General features: G+C 40.9%; 1 protein-coding gene across 1 annotated transcript in view; it reads left to right on the forward strand.

The window, feature by feature from the left end:
- LOC128455259 (choline transporter-like protein 5-A) overlaps positions 1-18057 on the forward strand; it is a 45815-nt gene extending 27758 nt beyond the window's left edge. Inside the window, exons 5-22 of the mRNA XM_053438942.1 lie at positions 1227-1311; positions 1542-1670; positions 2006-2066; positions 2385-2508; positions 2609-2692; positions 3134-3246; positions 3427-3558; positions 6314-6413; positions 6517-6609; positions 6728-6815; positions 7473-7741; positions 7879-7973; positions 8224-8327; positions 8432-8505; positions 14393-14463; positions 14563-14651; positions 14918-15002; positions 17960-18057. Coding sequence (XP_053294917.1) covers positions 1227-1311; positions 1542-1670; positions 2006-2066; positions 2385-2508; positions 2609-2692; positions 3134-3246; positions 3427-3558; positions 6314-6413; positions 6517-6609; positions 6728-6815; positions 7473-7741; positions 7879-7973; positions 8224-8327; positions 8432-8505; positions 14393-14463; positions 14563-14651; positions 14918-15002; positions 17960-18057 — 1894 coding nt within the window. The remainder of the gene's footprint in view (positions 1-1226; positions 1312-1541; positions 1671-2005; positions 2067-2384; positions 2509-2608; positions 2693-3133; positions 3247-3426; positions 3559-6313; positions 6414-6516; positions 6610-6727; positions 6816-7472; positions 7742-7878; positions 7974-8223; positions 8328-8431; positions 8506-14392; positions 14464-14562; positions 14652-14917; positions 15003-17959) is intronic.
- Positions 18058-18474: the final 417 nt, after the last annotated feature.

The raw sequence follows: 18474 nt of genomic DNA on the forward strand, positions 1-18474 counted from the left end.
CCGAACCTGAGGGTACAGTGAGGCTCAAGGTAAATCTGACTGGCTACTGGTTTGTATGGCAGTACTATGAAAACCATGTGGCCCACTCAATAGATCAGACATCAATACCTCTATGCCTTTTTAAACTAAACGCTTCCTATTTTAGAACATAGGTTAAGTTACGCTCTGCCGCACTTATTAATGCATACCGCCAGTTGATGTTATCAACCTTCTAGACCTATAGCAGCATAACTAAGAGCAGGTCTAAGACAAGCGTGGACCAGCTCTAACTATACGCTTTATCAAAAAGGAATGTTTTAAGCCTAATCTTAAATGTACAGATGGTGTTTTTTTTCCCCCGTACTGAAAGCGAGAGATTATTCCCCAGGAGAATCCAATACAATTGAAGTCAATGGTGTCCTCTTCTTGAGACGTAATAAAGCAACAGAAAAAACACAACATGTCTCCATATTGCTAGTGTGGTGTCATCCAAGTGCCCGCAAAGTCATCCAGCCGCATCCTCCGGAAGTGGCGATGCTAGCGGACCTGGACACGGTGTAAATGAAGCTGTTTTGAGTCTTATTTGAATGTCGGGCTTGCAGACACTTGGACGACACCAGCAGTTCTACAGCTTTTCCTTTAACACACATCTACAATGAATGTTTTTCTCCTTTGGAGATTCCAGTTTTTACTCTTACAACTGGGTCACACTGCATTGACATCTTTTTTGCCCTAAAATTTCTTCGTAGAGTTTTGTTTTATGAAGAAAAAACAGGCCTGCTTGTTGCCTAAGAGAACCAAAAGCTATATGATTAAATGTGTCTGATTACACCCAGCTGCGAGTAGTCACACGGCAGCCTATAGGCGGTCAGATGAGGTTGTATGAGTGGGTAGCAGACATGATGGGTCAATGGGTCAAGTGCAGGACATCCATTCAGGAGACAAAGGTTTGAGTCCTGTGAGAAATCAAAAGATTGTGTTTGATAATTTCAGACTTTGTTGGTTTATTATCAGTTGCCATTTCTATGTTTAGGCAACCAAACTAGTTGGTTAGATTCTTGTGAAGCAGGTCAGATCACCATGTTTATATGTACTTACCCTGCTAAATAGCAATTTCTTCTTTTTGCTCTGCTACTGCTTGCAAATATAGAAAAGTGAAACAGCATTGTTAGAAATAGGCTAAATAACTCTGGACTTGTCAAACGTAACAGAATGATCACATATGGCATTAAACACTTTTTTTGCAGGAAGAAACCCATCTTATTTTACTTCAACATCTTAAAATGTGCCAACCCAGCTATACTCATCAACCTGCAGTGCCCCACAACGCAGGTATCTTCACATAATAACACATGCAGCTCCTGATATATCATATAGATTAAACATTAAGAGAATTAACCTAGGAGAGGACTCAGACACAGAGAGGACTCTTCACCTAAACACAAACTTGAGGCTGAGCTGAAGTAGTTTGATGTTTATGAGAGTACACATGTCCTTAACAAAAGCTTGATATCTTCCTAAATACATCAGCAAACTTACTGTCCGTTTTCATTTTATTCCAGATGTGTGTGTCACAGTGCCCTGACAAGTTTGCCACCTACAGTGAGATGCAGCTGCAAAACAAACTCAACAAGGCTTACTGGGAATACTATAAACAGTTCTGTAAGCCTGGATTTAATAACCCTGAAAAGGTACTGATGTTGATATATGACAAGCATTTATCATTTAGACACACATGATAAACTGTTTTTTTTAAAGCATATTTGCAGGTGATGAACAGTGACTGTAATCTTGAGTAACCTTGTAACCTTTTTTTATAGTTCAGACCATAGGTTCAGACCAGCAGCTCTCTCTCTTGGAAATTTTTGTTTTTTTTCTTTGTGTTGGTACAAAACACACTGAACACATTCATTCACAAAGTCAAGCAGGATACACAACACACGCATTCACACACATGCACATACAAATACGCACACGGATGCATAGGTGGGTTTTCTTACTTTCCTGTCTGTCCTGTGTTTTCCAGCCAGTATCCCAGGTTCTAAGAGATGAGGACTGTCCCTCCATGATCATACCCAGTAGACCATGTAAGGATTAGACTTTATCCCACAACTCATGCAACATTTCAGCTAATTACTGTATGTCAGTGTTTACATTGAAAGGTAGGTAAGAGAAGTCCACAAGCCAAAAAACATCTACTGACTCACATAAATCGTTTGATTATTAAACAATGTATTTACATAATGGATGGATTTGCTTAGCAGCTTAATATTTCTTACCCCCTGCTGAAAAATGAGTTTCAGAGGAGGACTGATCTTAGTCAGAGAATAGGAAGTTAGACAGCTTAAATGTGCTAACAGTGTATTAGTATCACTCATCTTTGTGTATTTGTGTTTGTGTTTCAGTTCTCCAGAGATGTCTGCCAGACTTCACCACTCTGAATGGGATCGTGACTGTAGTGAACAGAACTAGGTTTAAGGATGCTCTAGAAATTCCACACAGTGTCAGTGAACTCCAACGTTCTACCAAGTACTGTAACTTCTTCTTTAACACTTGTTCATTCATTTTTATGGACTCATATGCAGAGTTCATATCCACAGATTAAGTAATTTATCTCTCCTCTGAACAGGACTATAACAGGACTTGTGGACACAAAGGAGATGGGCATGAAGATAATTGAGGATTATTCTCAGTCCTGGGCATGGATAATCATGTAACTACAAAAACAATAAGAACATTTTGTGTTAAACCAAAGCATCTATGCGGGTCTCACGGATATTTTGGCCACATTCAATATTGAGACTGATGGTCAATGAATGTAACGCAGAGAATGTGGTCCTCCCCTTAGACAAAGCTTGGAAAAAGACTCCTCCTGAGTTTGGTTTAATTCAGTTTCTTGATGCCAGTGTCATGATGACTGAGATTTGATTCTACAGGCAATCAACAATTGAGCAAAACAACCTCATGTTGCTGTTTAAATAGAAGGACAGATGAATAAGTAGTGAAAGCATAATAGCTTTCACTACTTATTTCGGATTCACCATTATCCTGCTTGTAACTGCTTGTGGCTGCAGTAGTTGCAGTTGAGCAGAGGTTACATAGGCCTTTATTTAACCATATGATTTCCCCCCTGTACTTTAAAACCTGCTGACAGAGGTCTGCTGATATCCCTGGCTGTTAGTCTGATCTTCATCCTGCTGCTGAGGTTCACAGCTGGGTTGCTGATGTGGACTACTATCATCACTTTCATACTACTGCTGGCATATGGTGTGTACTATGGCCATCACATAGTTGAAGAGCAATTTCTACCTGAATCTAGCTGTTGATATCCAATCATGCTGGGATAACATGGGCTTAGCATCTTTAGAAATTGAATTGTTTGTATGTGTGTGTGTGTGTGTGTGTGTCTGTGTGTTCGTGTTTGTGTGTGTTTGTGTGTGTTTACAGGTATGTGGTACTGCTCTGTGGTCTGGTCCCAGCTCAAACACACACCGGGCTCTGATGTTGCCATTACAGAGGTCGGCCTGCAGACTGACGTACAGGTGTACTTACAACTTAGACAGACATGGATTATATTATGTGAGTCTGTGTTCAGTCAGAACTAACAACAGGGGGCGGCTTATAGCTCACCTGGTAGTGTTTGAGTCATGTATGCATGTCTCCCCCACTCTCTCACTCTCTATCCCCCTTTCACAATCTTACTCTGTCCTATCCATTAATGGCGATAAATAGCCCCAAAAATACATAAAAAGTAAGATGACCGCATGTGCTCTCTTTCTATCACTTTGGGGACTGAGCAGCACATTTGGATCAGTCTTATCACCTGATACTGTTAGAGCAGAAATAAAATGTTGATGGTGTCTTCCTTCTCGCGCAGTTCAAATTTAAACCTGTTGGGGAAAAAAAAGACGTACAAAAAACTTTTCATCGTGATTTTTTTGTCAATAATTTTTTTTTTTTAACATTTTGATGGGACTGAAGTATCATTTAACACCAACAAACACTCTTCAAAAGACTGTGAAGCAGCACTTGTGATTAAACCAGTCGGCTTTACTCTTGAATCATGTTTCATTTGCAAAAACACTACAAGAAGTTGTAACTTTATTACTTATTATTAGAGCTGTGAAAAATAACGCGTTAACGCGTTATGATTAAATTACAGGATTAATTCGTTTTTTTTTTTTAACGCATTTAACGCATGCGCAGAAGGACCTTCCAACTCCGCCGCCTCTGCACTAGTTGCCGCTCTAACGCCGGGTTCACACCGGACGCGGAAGCGACGCCGAAGCGAGGCGTAAGCGCAGCGCCAATCCTCTGGCTCCCATCCACTCCCATGTTAAACCGCAGCGCTGAACACACCGGAGGCTGAAGCGTAGCGTTGTGCCGCGGCTGCCTAGCGCCGTGAAGCGATCATTTCGGCGTCGAGTCTATTTTTTCCGCTTGACGCGAGCGTATCGCGACAGGAAACACACTGAAAAATGATTTTAAACGATATAGATGACATATTTTATATGATATAAATGATCAAATATGCATCCCATACTTTGTATTCACGTTCTGTTGTCTTGGACTTTTAATTTTACCACTTTTACCAACCACATTATTTAATGTCCCCCTCTGCCCATCCACTACAGCCACACAAGCAGTCATGAAGATAAAAAAGAGAGGGGGGGGGGGGGGGGGCTACGTATTCTCCACATAGGCTTGAGTGGAGAATACGTAATTTACCCTCGACACCCGACATTTAACTGAGCAAACAGCGGAGAAGTTCTTCAACAAGGATCACATTAAATAAATCATTGAAGTGGAGAAGTAACTTGAGTTGTTGATTCTCAGCATATGTTGTATAAAGACAACACCAAAAAAGACACATGTTGGGACGCTGTTGCAGTTAATGTTGGAGCAACAAGTAAGTATATGCTTGAAAAAAATGATTAAATGCCGTTTTTAATGCAGGCTGATAACAGCAGCAGTATGTGATATTATTAGTAATGCGCGGCGCTTCGGCGGCGCTACCGCGTCCGGTGTGACCAGCCAAGCGCCGGCGCGCCAGGGATTAGCGCTTACGCCACGCTTCGGCGTCGCTTCCGCGTCCGGTGTGAACCCGGCGTTATGCAGTCAGACGGCAGCTGCCATTCAAACAAACAAACAACATGGATAATTCTGATGAACCTGAGGACCTTCTGGACGGGAAGATCGTGTTCCAAAAAAACAAAGATCGAACATTCAGTAAAACCAAGGTGATATGCACACTCTGCGAGAAGAAGTTATCGTTTCACCGTAGCAATACCCGCCTAACCACCGCAACGCGAAGCATGTGTTGGTCGGCGAGGGGCGTTCAAGTGGAATGCGCCAAATCAGACTCACTCGCAGGACACATTGTGCAAAAGAAGCGGTCAGCTTTACTGTCAGAGAATTTGAACAAGTTAGTTTGCCTCACCAACTGGCTAAAGAACGAGTAGCTAAGAGGGCCTTTAGAGGCATTAGATTGTATCATGGTGTGGTTAATGGTTGTGTGACAAAAAATATAAAAAATGTCAACCATCCTATGGCTAAGAAGCTCAAATAATTTCTGTTTGATTTAAAAAAAAAAAAGTTTTATTCAACCACACAATGGCTAAGGAGCCCGAATATTATTTAGGATGAAGATTATATTAATGTTCCATATGGAAAAGCAATGATAACTGCTGAAGAACTGCTGAGTTGCAGCACAAAAGAAAAGTTAAATGTCATAAATCTTGTTTTCACAAAAATATTCCGAGAAAATCGGTAATGTGATTAATCATGATTAATCCATAGAAACCTGTGATTAATTTGATTAAAAATTTTAATCATTTCACAGCCCTACTTATTATATATAAAAAACGATTTATTTGAAACAATGCCTGTGACTTAATGAACAAAGTATTTTCTAGTCGTATCCACATTTTCAATGTCCAATGATATAAAAAATACATATAGTATAATGATTAGCATGGGCCTTAATTATTCAGACAAAGATTAAACAAGGTTTGTAATGTGAATCAAATAATTTGATGCAAATATATTTCAGAACAGTAAACTGGGAGAAACAACCTTGACCCTGAAAATATGAAGAAGGTGTAGGAGTCGATAGGATGAAGTAGTTTCGTTTTTCGGTGTGCGTTTATTTACAAAAAAATGTACGGCTGCAAACTACCTGTTGTCATCAAAACATCCTCTTTTAACCCCTCCCACTGTCCTTTTACCATTGTAACCCCACAGCTCCTTATAAACTTGCGAACAGTCTTTGGTGAAGTGTGTCTATCACAGTGTCAAATATAAAAGTGAATTTACTATTGTTTGTGTTTGTTAGTGGTGTCTCTGGGAATGACTGAAGCCTCCATCTTGGCGATGTTGATCTTCTTAAGGAGACGAGTCCAAGTGGCCATTGCCCTACTCAGAGAGGCCAGCAAGTATGACCTGTGAATACAGCAAAGAAAAATCATTAAAAAATGACAAATTATTCAGATTATTCTGCACTATAGTAATGGTTGTTTTCTTGGTTTGATGTTGCAGAGCTATCGGTCACATCATGTCCACACTATTCTTTCCAGTTGTCACCTTCCTCTTGTTGATTGTGTGCATCTCCTACTGGGCAGTTACTGCCGTGTATCCTTCACAGCATTCACGTTACATAATGTCTTGTTAAGAGCCTAGTGATTTATTTGAAGGATTAGCTGTCCAATCAGCCTGTCAGATGGGTCTTTAACCAGCACTGTGAAACCAGTTATCTTGCATCCTCAGGTGAACCCATCTACAAAGTGACGTCTCCTAATGTTAGATGCCCCTACACCAACAGCACATGCAATCCTGAGGTACAACATATTGTGTTGACATTTTTTTTATAGCTTTCCCTTTTGTAGTGAAAATAGCCATATACCTATTTGGAATTGAGCGGATTGACAGAGGTGTTAGGACCATTTGGGAAATTGAACAGTCAAACTACATTTTCCCATATTTCCAAGATATCTACAGCCTATTCAAACTGATACAATGTCAAAAAGGCAGCAAGGATTTTTGTTTCATGCTGTACATATTTGACTTTTCACCATTGAAAAATGCGGGAACACAAAGTTGGTGAAATTTGGTAAAGCTTTGCAAAGCTCCTCAATAAGTTTGCTTAACAGATGTCATGAGGACAAGAGGCAAAATGTGTTAAATTATTCTTTAGTGAATATAATTGACCTCCTGCACAATAATTAATAAGTAATGTGTATCCAGTAAAGTTCTGTCTCCGTCAGTCGTTCTATCAGACAAGAAGTTGCAAAAAACTATAAGAAAGATATAATTTATATTTTAAAACATTCATATTTACACATTCTGGAAAGGTATATGCTGTGTCTTTCACAACCGTTCACATTAAGATAACACACAACCTCCACACTTAATTAATAATATATTAATGGTTGATATGTGTATTGCATACACTCACTTTGAGACTACCCTGTGTTTCCCCCTCACGTCTCTGCCAGACCTTCAACAGAACCAACATCTCCACATCGGCGTTGTGTCTGGGTACTCAGTGTCAGTTTGCCTTCTATGGTGGGGAGACGTCCTACCACCGCTACCTCTTCCTTTTGCAGCTGTTCAACCTACTTGTCTTCCTCTGGCTGGTCAACTTCATTCTGGCCCTGGAGCAATGCACCCTGGCAGGAACATTTGCCAACTACTATTGGGCCAAGAGGAAGCCTCAGGATATCCCAGCATGTCCACTCTTGCTGTCATTCATTAGGGCTGTCAGGTCAGGACATTCTCTCAGGACCATCGTCTTTCGAACTTTATGGAAATATGTAAAATATATCTAATATATTATCCATAGCTGGATATAACAGTTTTGTGTCTAACAATGTTCTAATATCTTCCTATATCTATCTGCAGGTATCACACAGGGTCTCTGGCATTTGGCGCTTTAATTCTTTCCGTTGTCCAACTTCTGCGGATCATCCTGGAATACCTAGAGCAGAAACTAAAAGGTTTACAATCACCGAGACACATATAAACCCACACAACCACACACACATATTTATAGGTCTCTATGGTGAACTGAGGATTTCCCTAACTTACAGCCCATACAAATCATGAGGACGGAGCAAAATATCCTCTCAAGGATGGTTTTGAATCAAAATGTAGACCTGTAGACTCCGACACAGTTTCTCCTTACTTCCTTACTTCTATAACTACTACCACAATCACTAGACTGATGCTGTGCTTTTATCCTTGCAGGTATTGACAACAGCCTCTCCCGGTTCATAATGTGCTGTCTGAAATGCTGTTTCTGGTGTCTGGAGAAATTTATCCGCTACTTGAACCATAATGCTTATATAATGGTGAGCTGGTTAAAGTAACATTTTGAGGCATGAGTAATATGAACAGCACCAATGCACTGTTCATTTTGTCAACTGTCAACTGTCTCCTCTTTATTTTCCACCAGGTGGCGATCTATGGTAAAAGTTTCTGTACCTCAGCCGAAGAGGCCTTCTTCCTACTGATGAGAAATGTGGTCAGGTAAGGAGATCAGATCACTTATCTCAGTTTCTGGTATGGAGACATTTAGCTGTTAAGGATAAGTGATCCTTCTATGTGTAACTCAGATCATGAAAACAAGCAGTGGCTTCCAAATATAGACTGTATATAAAGATGGATGGACATGACAACTCCCCAATAAGGAAGCCAAATTATCTTGATTGGATGCAGTACTAATTAGCAGATGGGACATGAAAGAACATGGCGAATAAAGTATTCCCAAAATCGATTTCTGTCGGTTTTTGATAAGTTTTGTTTGAATTAGTTATCTGACACTATAAAAACAGTGCGAAGAGTAATGATAGACAGCTAAATTGATTTGCAACCGGCTGGGTGGGGCTGAGAGCAGAGTGCGATTCCATGATGACATCATACGGAGAGGAAGTACGAAACAAGACGTTTCGATAAGATATTTCTTGGAATGGACTGAGTGAAAAAGTTAGCGGCATGACTGTTTTCATACTTTGAGGCAGTGTTCGAATTACGTGGGAGCCAGAGGGAGCCGAACTCCCAGAGAGTGAGGACTAGCTCCCATGAAAGCAACAAAGTCAAAATCTGAGGGGGTCTCTCATATCTGAAGGTGTCTGCCATACCTAAAGTGTAAAGATGCTAATTAAATAACTGTTGATAAAGCAAGGGGATATGGTTGGGCAATCATTTGTCTACATAGTTTCAGTAATAAGTTTAAAAAGTAAAATAGGTAGAGTGTAGTCAATCTAACATGCTAGTTAGGTGAAATGGTCAGCAGTTGGTGGTAATGACTAGAGATGAGCCGGATACTCGGCTGAAACGAGTATCAGGTACGGATAAAGCACTTTTGCCGAGCACGAGTATTATACGAGTAATACGAGTCAATATCTGTGCTCGGACTGAATGAAAATCCTCACACAGCGTCACAGCGCTCCTCCCCTTCACACACCGCTCTGCTCACTCACTCAAAGAACAGCTCTCTGTCTCTCAGTCACTCAGGTTCGCGGGTCTTTTCCGTTAACGTTTAGGGTTTCTTCAGCTTGAAGTTTGTTTTTATTTCAGTTTGTACTTACTTATTAACCAGTAGAGTTCTGTTAAACGTGGGTTCGTTCAGACGTGGTGCTGGTAGAAAGCGACTCGCGTTGCGTCTCTGCCTGTCGGAGATTTTTTTTTTTTTTTTTTTTAAACAGTTTTTTTTTTTTTACTTTAACGGTTTAAACTTTTTTTAAACCGTCAGTTGGCTCTAACCAGTGTTGTGCAATAGTAGGAGTAGAATTGACGTTGGCTTATTATTAATAATCATGAAATATGATTATTAAAATAACAATTATTTCTTAAAAATAATCAAAAATGATAAAGCTATTAATTAAGAAATGTAACACATTTAATTAGAAATGATACGGTTATCCATTAATAATAGTTAAAATAATTAATGAAAACAATAAAATTATCAATTAAGAATAATACAAATCTGTAATCATTGCTTATTGTCGCGGGGCACCACCCTGGTTACAGGGACCAACGATACAATCTATAAATATCAGTCTCATAATGATAAATGTCAAATCAATAATCTCAATATTTAATATTAATAATTATTTAATTAACAGTGAAGGCTTCTAAGTTCGAGCACAGGCAATCATAATCCAGCTGCAATCACATACATATGCACAAATAATCACAGACTACAGATACTTTAATTACAAAAGCATTTATTAAAAAGGGGAAATAAAGTTAATGTTATTCAATGATTCATCATTTTAACAAGCTCCGATATTTCAAAGATAAACACAGCAGCAGCACTTATCACAATTCAGAAAATACATGTAAAACCGGCGGTCTACCTATGTATGTCTGTCTCGGTGTGTGTGTGTGTGTGTGTCTGTGTCAAAGTGTCTCTCTGTGTGTGTGTGTCTATGTGTATGCATGTGAAATAAAGTTAGTGTTATTTAATGATTCATCATTTTAACAAACTCCCATATTTCAAAGATAACAACAGCAGCCGCTTATCACAATTTAGAAAAACACATGTATTCATCTATGTGTATCTGTGTGTGTATCTGTCTGTGTCTATCAATGTGTGTCTGTGTGGGTGTGTCTGTGTGGGTGTGTGAGAGAGCGAGAGAGAGAGAGAGAAAAAGAAGAGGGCGTGGCGATGACGCAGTCACTTGGTGACATCACATCTAAGATGGCGGCCGATCATGATTCGTGGAATCAAGGCCTAAAAACTCTCAAAATGGCGGATTGACTACAAAACAAGATGGCGGAGCCGTTATGAATTTAGAGCCAGAATGGGAGGAGAGGGAGAGAGGAGGCGTGGCAATAACAGATTCAAAATGGTGGGTTAACTTGCGTTATTCAAAATGGAGTCTATGTTAATGACACCATGTGGCCGGAGCTCACACTGGTGGTCGTCACATGAATTACACCAAGGGATTTTCAGACAAAGAGAATTCTTTGTCTCTGCTTTGGCGTTCGGCCGCATGGCTTCCAGATGTGTCCAGCCTCTCTGAATATAGATTTAGCTATGTTACATGAACTGTATTCTAAATACAGATCGGATGTGTGTATAGGTCGGTTTAGAAGGAGAGAGAGAGAGCATACAGGGAGAGAGCAAAGCTCTTAAAAGCACCGTCAGAGACAAGTTACATTTACTTTACCACTCAGCACCCAAGTGGCGTTGTGTGCTGAGGTTTGACCGGTAAAGTCTCTTTAAAATTGTTCAAACGGTCACAATGAGCTGGAGACGCTGCTCACGGCGCTTAAAAACTGTGGCACAAGGCCGTAACCGGAAACCGGAAGTGGCGAATCGCCGCTAAACATTAGAGACTCGGCGGTCTCATACAAAACAAATACGTTCAAGTATTACAACAATACGCTACGTATTAGATTAACATCTGCCCAGACAATAAAGCCTCTTACTGTACCACCCTCGCGGTGTGCGTGCGCGTCGGGCCAGTGAATCACGTGGTCTCTCAAGCGGTCTTCGGCCGCTGGACCGGACAAACAGCGGATTTGCTCGTGCTGCTTCGATGGGATGAACGTCGTCCTTCTTCTTCAGGGATGTGGAGCTCGTGCTCCTCAGCGGAATGAATCTCGCGCTTCTGCAGGGGACGGCTGTGGAAGCCGTTTGTAGATCGTTGGGAAAAGGAAACTAAAGTCCGTGGGGAAAGTGGAACTGAGTCTGAGATTGTTCCGTGTGCAATTTCCTGTTTGGTCTTTTCAAGTTAAAAGAGCAAAAGTCCTTTTGAAAATAAAAACGTCGACTGAGATAAAAGACAATGAAAGAAATGAAAGAAAATAACTCTGGTTGCCCCCTTTAGCCACTAAATCAGCTGGGAGGCCCCGAAGGGGGCCTGGTGTTGTCTTCAGAGCAGGGTAAAAATGGCTGCGATGTTTGGGGTCTCAGTGGTTTTGTTCTACCTGAGAGGTCCTCCTCCTTGAGGAGTTGGTCATAGGATGATGCTGGCTTTAAGCCAATTGAGTGTCAGAAATGGATCTGAGTGGGCGGGGCTTGGAACTGAGCGGGGGTTTCTGGGAAAACCCCAGGACATTTCTCCACCACCAGGGGGAGATTCTTGAGCCTGCAGGAGGATGTTTCCCGCCCAAAGTTTAACAACCCTTTGTTCCTCTCGGCTTCAGTGTCTGGTGGCCCCCCGCTGGGCTCTGGCCCAACACCAGTTTTATTTTACTCCACGCACTGAGTGTCTGACAAGTTCTAGGTAGTAGTGGTATAAAAAATATTACAAATTAAGCTACACACACACACACACACTCCCCCTCTCTCTCTCTGTCTCTCTCTTACTCACTTACACACACACACACACACACACACACACACACACACACACATACACACACACACACACACCTGGTGTGGAAATAAATTTAAAAAAATTCAAAGTTAAAAAAGAAAGTTATGTTGAGTATGAAAACACTTGTTATTACATTTCACTTCATAATTGCAACAGCATGTGTTGTATTCATTGTTACAAAACTTGTTCTGTAAATAGTTCGTTTGCTATTGTGATCAAAATCATTGATCTGAAGCTCAATGCTGATGCTGTCCTGTAATAGTTTTCTAATCAGCAATAAATATAACAATTTCTGATCAACCCATATCAATTGCATGCTTAAAATAACATACTGGTTAAAGCCCCGCCCATTTCAAGACAACCCGACCCACTTCCGGGTTAAATCACACCCACTTCCGGGTTAGGCCCCGCCCACTCCGAGTACGGATACGGATACAGATAATTGATATGGTTAACAGATACAGATACAGATACAGATAATGCTGTACTCGCTCATCCCTAGTAATGACCATCACTCAATAATAGTGACTCCCTATTGGTTGAGAGGCGGGATCTAAACAAACACACGGGAGAGCACAGAGAGAAAAAGAGACGAGAAAGGAGACCGACTGAGTTGAAGTAACAGTGAAGTAAAAGAGGGACATTAATAAGGATACTACAACAGTATTAAGAAGATGACGCCACTTTAAGTTTTGTACCTAGGAGTTTTTTGTTTTCATTCAGCTCGCGAAAGGGCACAGTATTTTATGTTCCGTTTGTTTGGAGATATCTAGCTTGCTCAGCCTTGTGCACGTATACAGTGCTAGCTGATTTAGCGGAGGTGTACCGCCGTCATCTAGCAAGATAACGTGCTGCTCAAATAGCACCCGAGCAACCCGGACGCTTGTGGTTCCTTTGAGGCAGCCTACGTGGGAGCTACGCCACTGAATAGCGCCGCTAGCTACCTGGAACGCTAGCACTTCCATTCAGCTACGTGGGACGACCAGTTGGCCAGGAACGATTGCCGGTTAGCTACGTGTGGATGCTAGCGGACCTACTGAAGTCAATATTATCGGTGCACGCGCCACAAACCAGGTGGTCGTGAGTAGCCCTTATTGGGCGCCAAAGAACCCAGTTAACAGGCCTGCAACGGGGGGTTGAACTGATAGTTTTATTTGTGCCTTTCCAGTGCCGGCTTTTGTATTTTCTTTTATACCTGTATGATGTTCTTGCTTGTAACAGATGACTGTAATTTCATGTGAACACAAAGTTTATGTTTTACTAGGGATAGTTTTGTGACAGTTACTATTCTGTGTGGCCTATTATTAGCTCCCATATTGATGATTCAGTTTTAAATGTGAAGTGCTGTTTTATGCAGTTAATTGATAAGGGAGATTGCTATTGTCCTTATTGGCCTAGTGCCCATATCCATTGAGTTTGTTATACAGGGACTAAATATAGTTTAAATAGCCTAAACATAACTAGATCTTATTTCCGGTAACGAATCATTATTATTTCAGCTACATGACTGCTTTGGTTAAATCAATTATTTGTAAATAGTTGACAATGTGTTATGGACTCCACTCATTTCCATTAGTAGACATTATTCAGGTGGTTTAAAGTGAACTCAGGTAAAAGCCGAGTCTTAACAGGCAATTGACTATAGGGCTACATATGGACCATTACAATCAATAATATATTGAAATTAATTAAAATAAATCAATTTCTGTACAAAAATGTGTCTGTCTGTTGTGTGCGTGTGTCAAGTTATATACAGCCTATGCCTACCGTGCGCAAAAGTGCTGCTCGCGCCTAGGCTATTTCATTGTTTAGCCTTGGTAGGCTATGTGCATGGTGCGCCAACTTTTTTATGACATAGAGACCCCCTTAGAGACAAAAAGATAATTCGAAACCTGCTTTGAGGTTACCAAGCAACTGACCCCCTTCATGTAATTATGGATAGTTAAAACCCCCTGAAAATGTATTTTACACAATATGGGCCCTATATTTCAGACTATAAGCAGGGTCATGTCTGTGCTGATTTTCACTGTGTGGATCATGTGCTAGACGAGTGGTCATGCTGAAATATCTCACTCCCCCTAAAGGGTTGCAGTTTTAGACAGAGTGGCAGACTTCCTGTTGTTTCTGGGCAAATTGCTGGTAGCAGGAGGAGTTGGTAAGTGAAGTCTTACACTGTCTATGGCACCATTTTCAACAGTCAGTTGCCAGTGATGATGTGTTATACCTGCAACTCGCGCGTGTGTGTTTTTTACAGGTGTCATTTCCTTCTTCTTCTTCACTATGAAGATCCCTGTTATCCAGGAAGAAGTACCCCATCTCAACTACTATTGGATCCCCCTGCTGGTCAGTCTCTCTCTCTAATAAATGTTTAAACCCTAATCTAAAGCTAATTACAAGATGAACCCTAAAACCAAGTCTTAATCCTGTTAGGCCATTTTAACTTGTGAGGACATTTTGGTTGGTCCTCCTAAATTCAAAACAATGGTTTTAACCACATAAAGGAACCTACTAGGTCAGTCTTAAGATGTGTGTAAAAACAACACCCAACAGTGTCTGGGTTAGATTTTGTGTTCTTTTGTAGCTTCTCTAAAGTATACCTCTCACATCAGACTGTGGTCATGGGTGCCTACCTGATTGCTCATGGATTCTTCAGTGTCTATGCCATGTGTGTGGACACACTCTTCCTCTGCTTCTGTAAGTACAAAACTGTCATTATGTTTCCTACTACAGAACATAACTATAATTATTCATATTGGGCTACTGTGAAATGAAAACAAACTGGATTAAAATTTTCCTTTGGTTAAAATGGCACAATATTAATAATACCAATAGAACCAGTTTCTATACCACTACATCTACGTTTTCAGAGGAATAGAGTTTGGAACAACATACTACAAAATACTACAACATACTAATACCGACAAGATTATGCAGGTAGATGACGAGGTCAATATGGTCATAAATAATCAATCAATTAATCAATCAAATTGTATTTATATAGCTCATATTCACAAATCACAATTTGTCTCATATGGCTTTAACAAGGTGTGACATCCTCTGCCCTTAACTCGAATTACCACTTTGTAGCATAATGGAAGGTAAATTAATGTAGCATTATTGTCAGCAATTGTCAGTATCTGAGGAGAAATATTTTATATCAAGCAGTCTTGTTGTAATCATAATCTATGGTCAGCAGCCACCAAGATCATGATCCCCCATCAAGATCAGATGCCAATATAGTCCGTAGTCATTGTCCACCGCCGCGATCAGGATCCACCATCGGCTGCCACCTCGATCATGGTCCACCATCAGTATCAGATGGCAACACGATACAGGATCCGCCATTATTATCACAATCAGCCAGCATGATACAGAATCCGCCATACTGGATCCACCATTACGAACTCTGATATGCGATCCACAGATCATAATCCACGATGTGGCCGCAGCTGCGTCCCTGGATGTGGGGATGATAGGGCAAAGGGACTCCGGGGAAGAATTCAAGTCCGTAACATGTATTAATGAGATATGAATTTCTTTGATGTGATAAGGATGGAGAAGAGGAAGGAGAAGCTGGGAAGAGAAGCTCCATGTGCCCTGTGTCCCCCGACATTCTAGACCTATACAGTTAGGTCCATAAATATTTGGACATTGACAAAATTTTCATCATTTTGGCTCTGTACACCACCACAATGGATTTTGAATGAAACAATCAAGATGTACTTTAAGTGAAGACTTTCGTTCGGTGTAGGAATTACAACACATTTTATATGTGGCACCCCCTTTTTAAGGGACCAAAAGTAATTGGACAATTGGCTGCCCAGCTGTTCCATGGCCAGGTGTGTGTTATTCCCTCGTTATTTCATTGACAAGGAGCAGATAAAAGGCCCAGAGTTCGTTTCAAGTGAGGTATTTGTGTTTGGAATCTGTTGCTGTCAACTCTTAATATGAAGTCCAAAGAGCTGTCACTATCAGTAAAGCAAGCAATCATTAGGCTGAAAAATCTAAACAAACCCATCAGAGAGATAGCAAAAACATTAGGTTTGGCCAAATCAACTGTTTGGTACATTCTTAAAAAGAAAGAACGCACTGGTGAGCTCAGCAACACCAAAAGACCCGGAAGACCACGGAAAACAACTGTGGTGGATGACAGAAGAATTATTTCCCTGGTGAAGAAAAACCCCTTCGCAACAGTTGGCCAGATCAAGAACACTCTCCAGGAGGTAGGTGTGTCTGTGTCAAAGTCAACAATCAAGAGAAGACTTCACCAGAGTAAATACAGAGGGTTCACCGCAAGATGTAAACCATTGGTGAGCCTCAAAAACAGGAAGACCAGATTAGAGTTTGACAAAAAACATCTAAAAGTGGCTGTACAGTTCTGGAACAACATCCTATGGACAGATGAGACAAAGATCAACTTGTACCAGAATGATGGGAAGAGAAGAGTATGGAGAAGGGAAGGAACTGCTCAGGATCCAAAGCATACCACCTCATCAGTGAAGCATGGTGGAGGTAGTGTTATGGCGTGGGCATGTATGGCTGCCAATGGAACTGGTTCCCTTGTATTTATTGATGATGTGACTGCCGACAAAAGCAGTAGGATGAATTCTGAAGTGTTTCGGGAAATATTATCTGCTCATATTCAGCCAAATGCTTCAGAACTCATTGGACGTCGCTTCACGGTGCAGATGGACAATGACCCAAAGCATACTGCGAAAGCAACCAAAGAGTTTTTTAAGGCAAAGAAGTGGAATGTTCTGCAATGGCCAAGTCAATCACCTGACCTGAATCCAATTGAGCATGCATTTCACTTGCTGAAGACAAAACTGAAGGGAAAACGCCCCAAGAACAAGCAGGAACTGAAGAAAGTTGCAGTAGAGGCCTGGCAGAGTATCACCAGGGACGAAACCCAGCGTCTGGTGATGTCTATGGGTTCCAGACTTCAGGCTGTCATTGACTGCAAAGGATTTGCAACCAAGTATTAAAAGTGACAATTACATTTATGATTATATTAGTTTGTCCAATTACTTTTGGTCCCTTAAAAAGGGGGTGCCACATATAAAATGTGTTATAATTCCTACACTGTTCACCTGATTTGGATGTAAATACCATCAAATTAAAGCTGAAAGTCTGCACTTAACGCACATCTTGATTGTTTCATTTCAAATCCATTGTGGTGGTTTACAGAGCCAAAATGATGAAAATTGTGTCAATGTCCAAATATTTATGGACCTAACTGTAGCAGCATAGCTAGTAGCATGTCTAAGACAAACCTGGACCGCCTCTAACTATAAGCTTTATTGTAAAGGAAGGTTTTAAGCCGACTCTTAAACGTACGGATCGTGGTTGCCTCCCGAACTGAAAGTGGGAGACGATATTACAGGAGAGAAGCTTGATAGCTGAAAGCTCTGGCTCCTACTCTACTTTTAGGTTTACACAAAGCTGCTTAAAGCACTAACCTCTGCTTCTCTTCTTGTCTCCTCTTCATTTATAATCACCCTGATGTCCTGCTCTTCTTCCTCCCCTCCTTATATCTTCACGTGACATTGGACCTCAATCTCAACCATTGATTCTCCCCAATTCTGTCCATCTTTTCCTTCATTCATCCCTTCTTTCTCTCGATCCATCCACCCATTTATCGGGCCAACCAGGTGATGACTTGGAGAGGAATGATGGTAGTGCAGAAAAACCTTTCCTCATGTCTCCAGAGCTACACAGAATCCTGGGAAAACCCAGCCCGCTTTGCTGATATACTTTCCTCTATATCCACTCCATCAGCAGCCACTCTGCTCAGCTTTGGTTGGCTGGTCCCTACATATGTAAAGACAAAAGGGGATATTTCATGAGATGTAAAGTAGCAACGTTTCTCCATATTAGAACAATAGGGACCCAATGGTAAAACCAGAGTCTGAAGAATTTTTAAAACATAATCAACACTAAGGCAGCTGCTTGCGTTTTATCTCTACTCAAGGCTTCTGAGTGTCTCTGCTGTACCACTGCATTGCAGTTACTAAAATGAATACATTTTATGACATTGTGCCATTATTGGTCTGATAGGGTTCTTCATTGGAATATTTTATCCCTTAAATGAGAAGGATTTTTGTATTAAGACTCAGTGTGTGGGTGTTTGAAGAATTCTTACCTTCATGTGCTATGAATGATTGTT

The sequence above is a fragment of the Pleuronectes platessa genome, chromosome 13 (genome assembly GCF_947347685.1).
Source record: "Pleuronectes platessa chromosome 13, fPlePla1.1, whole genome shotgun sequence".
Lineage (NCBI taxonomy): Eukaryota > Metazoa > Chordata > Actinopteri > Pleuronectiformes > Pleuronectidae > Pleuronectes > Pleuronectes platessa.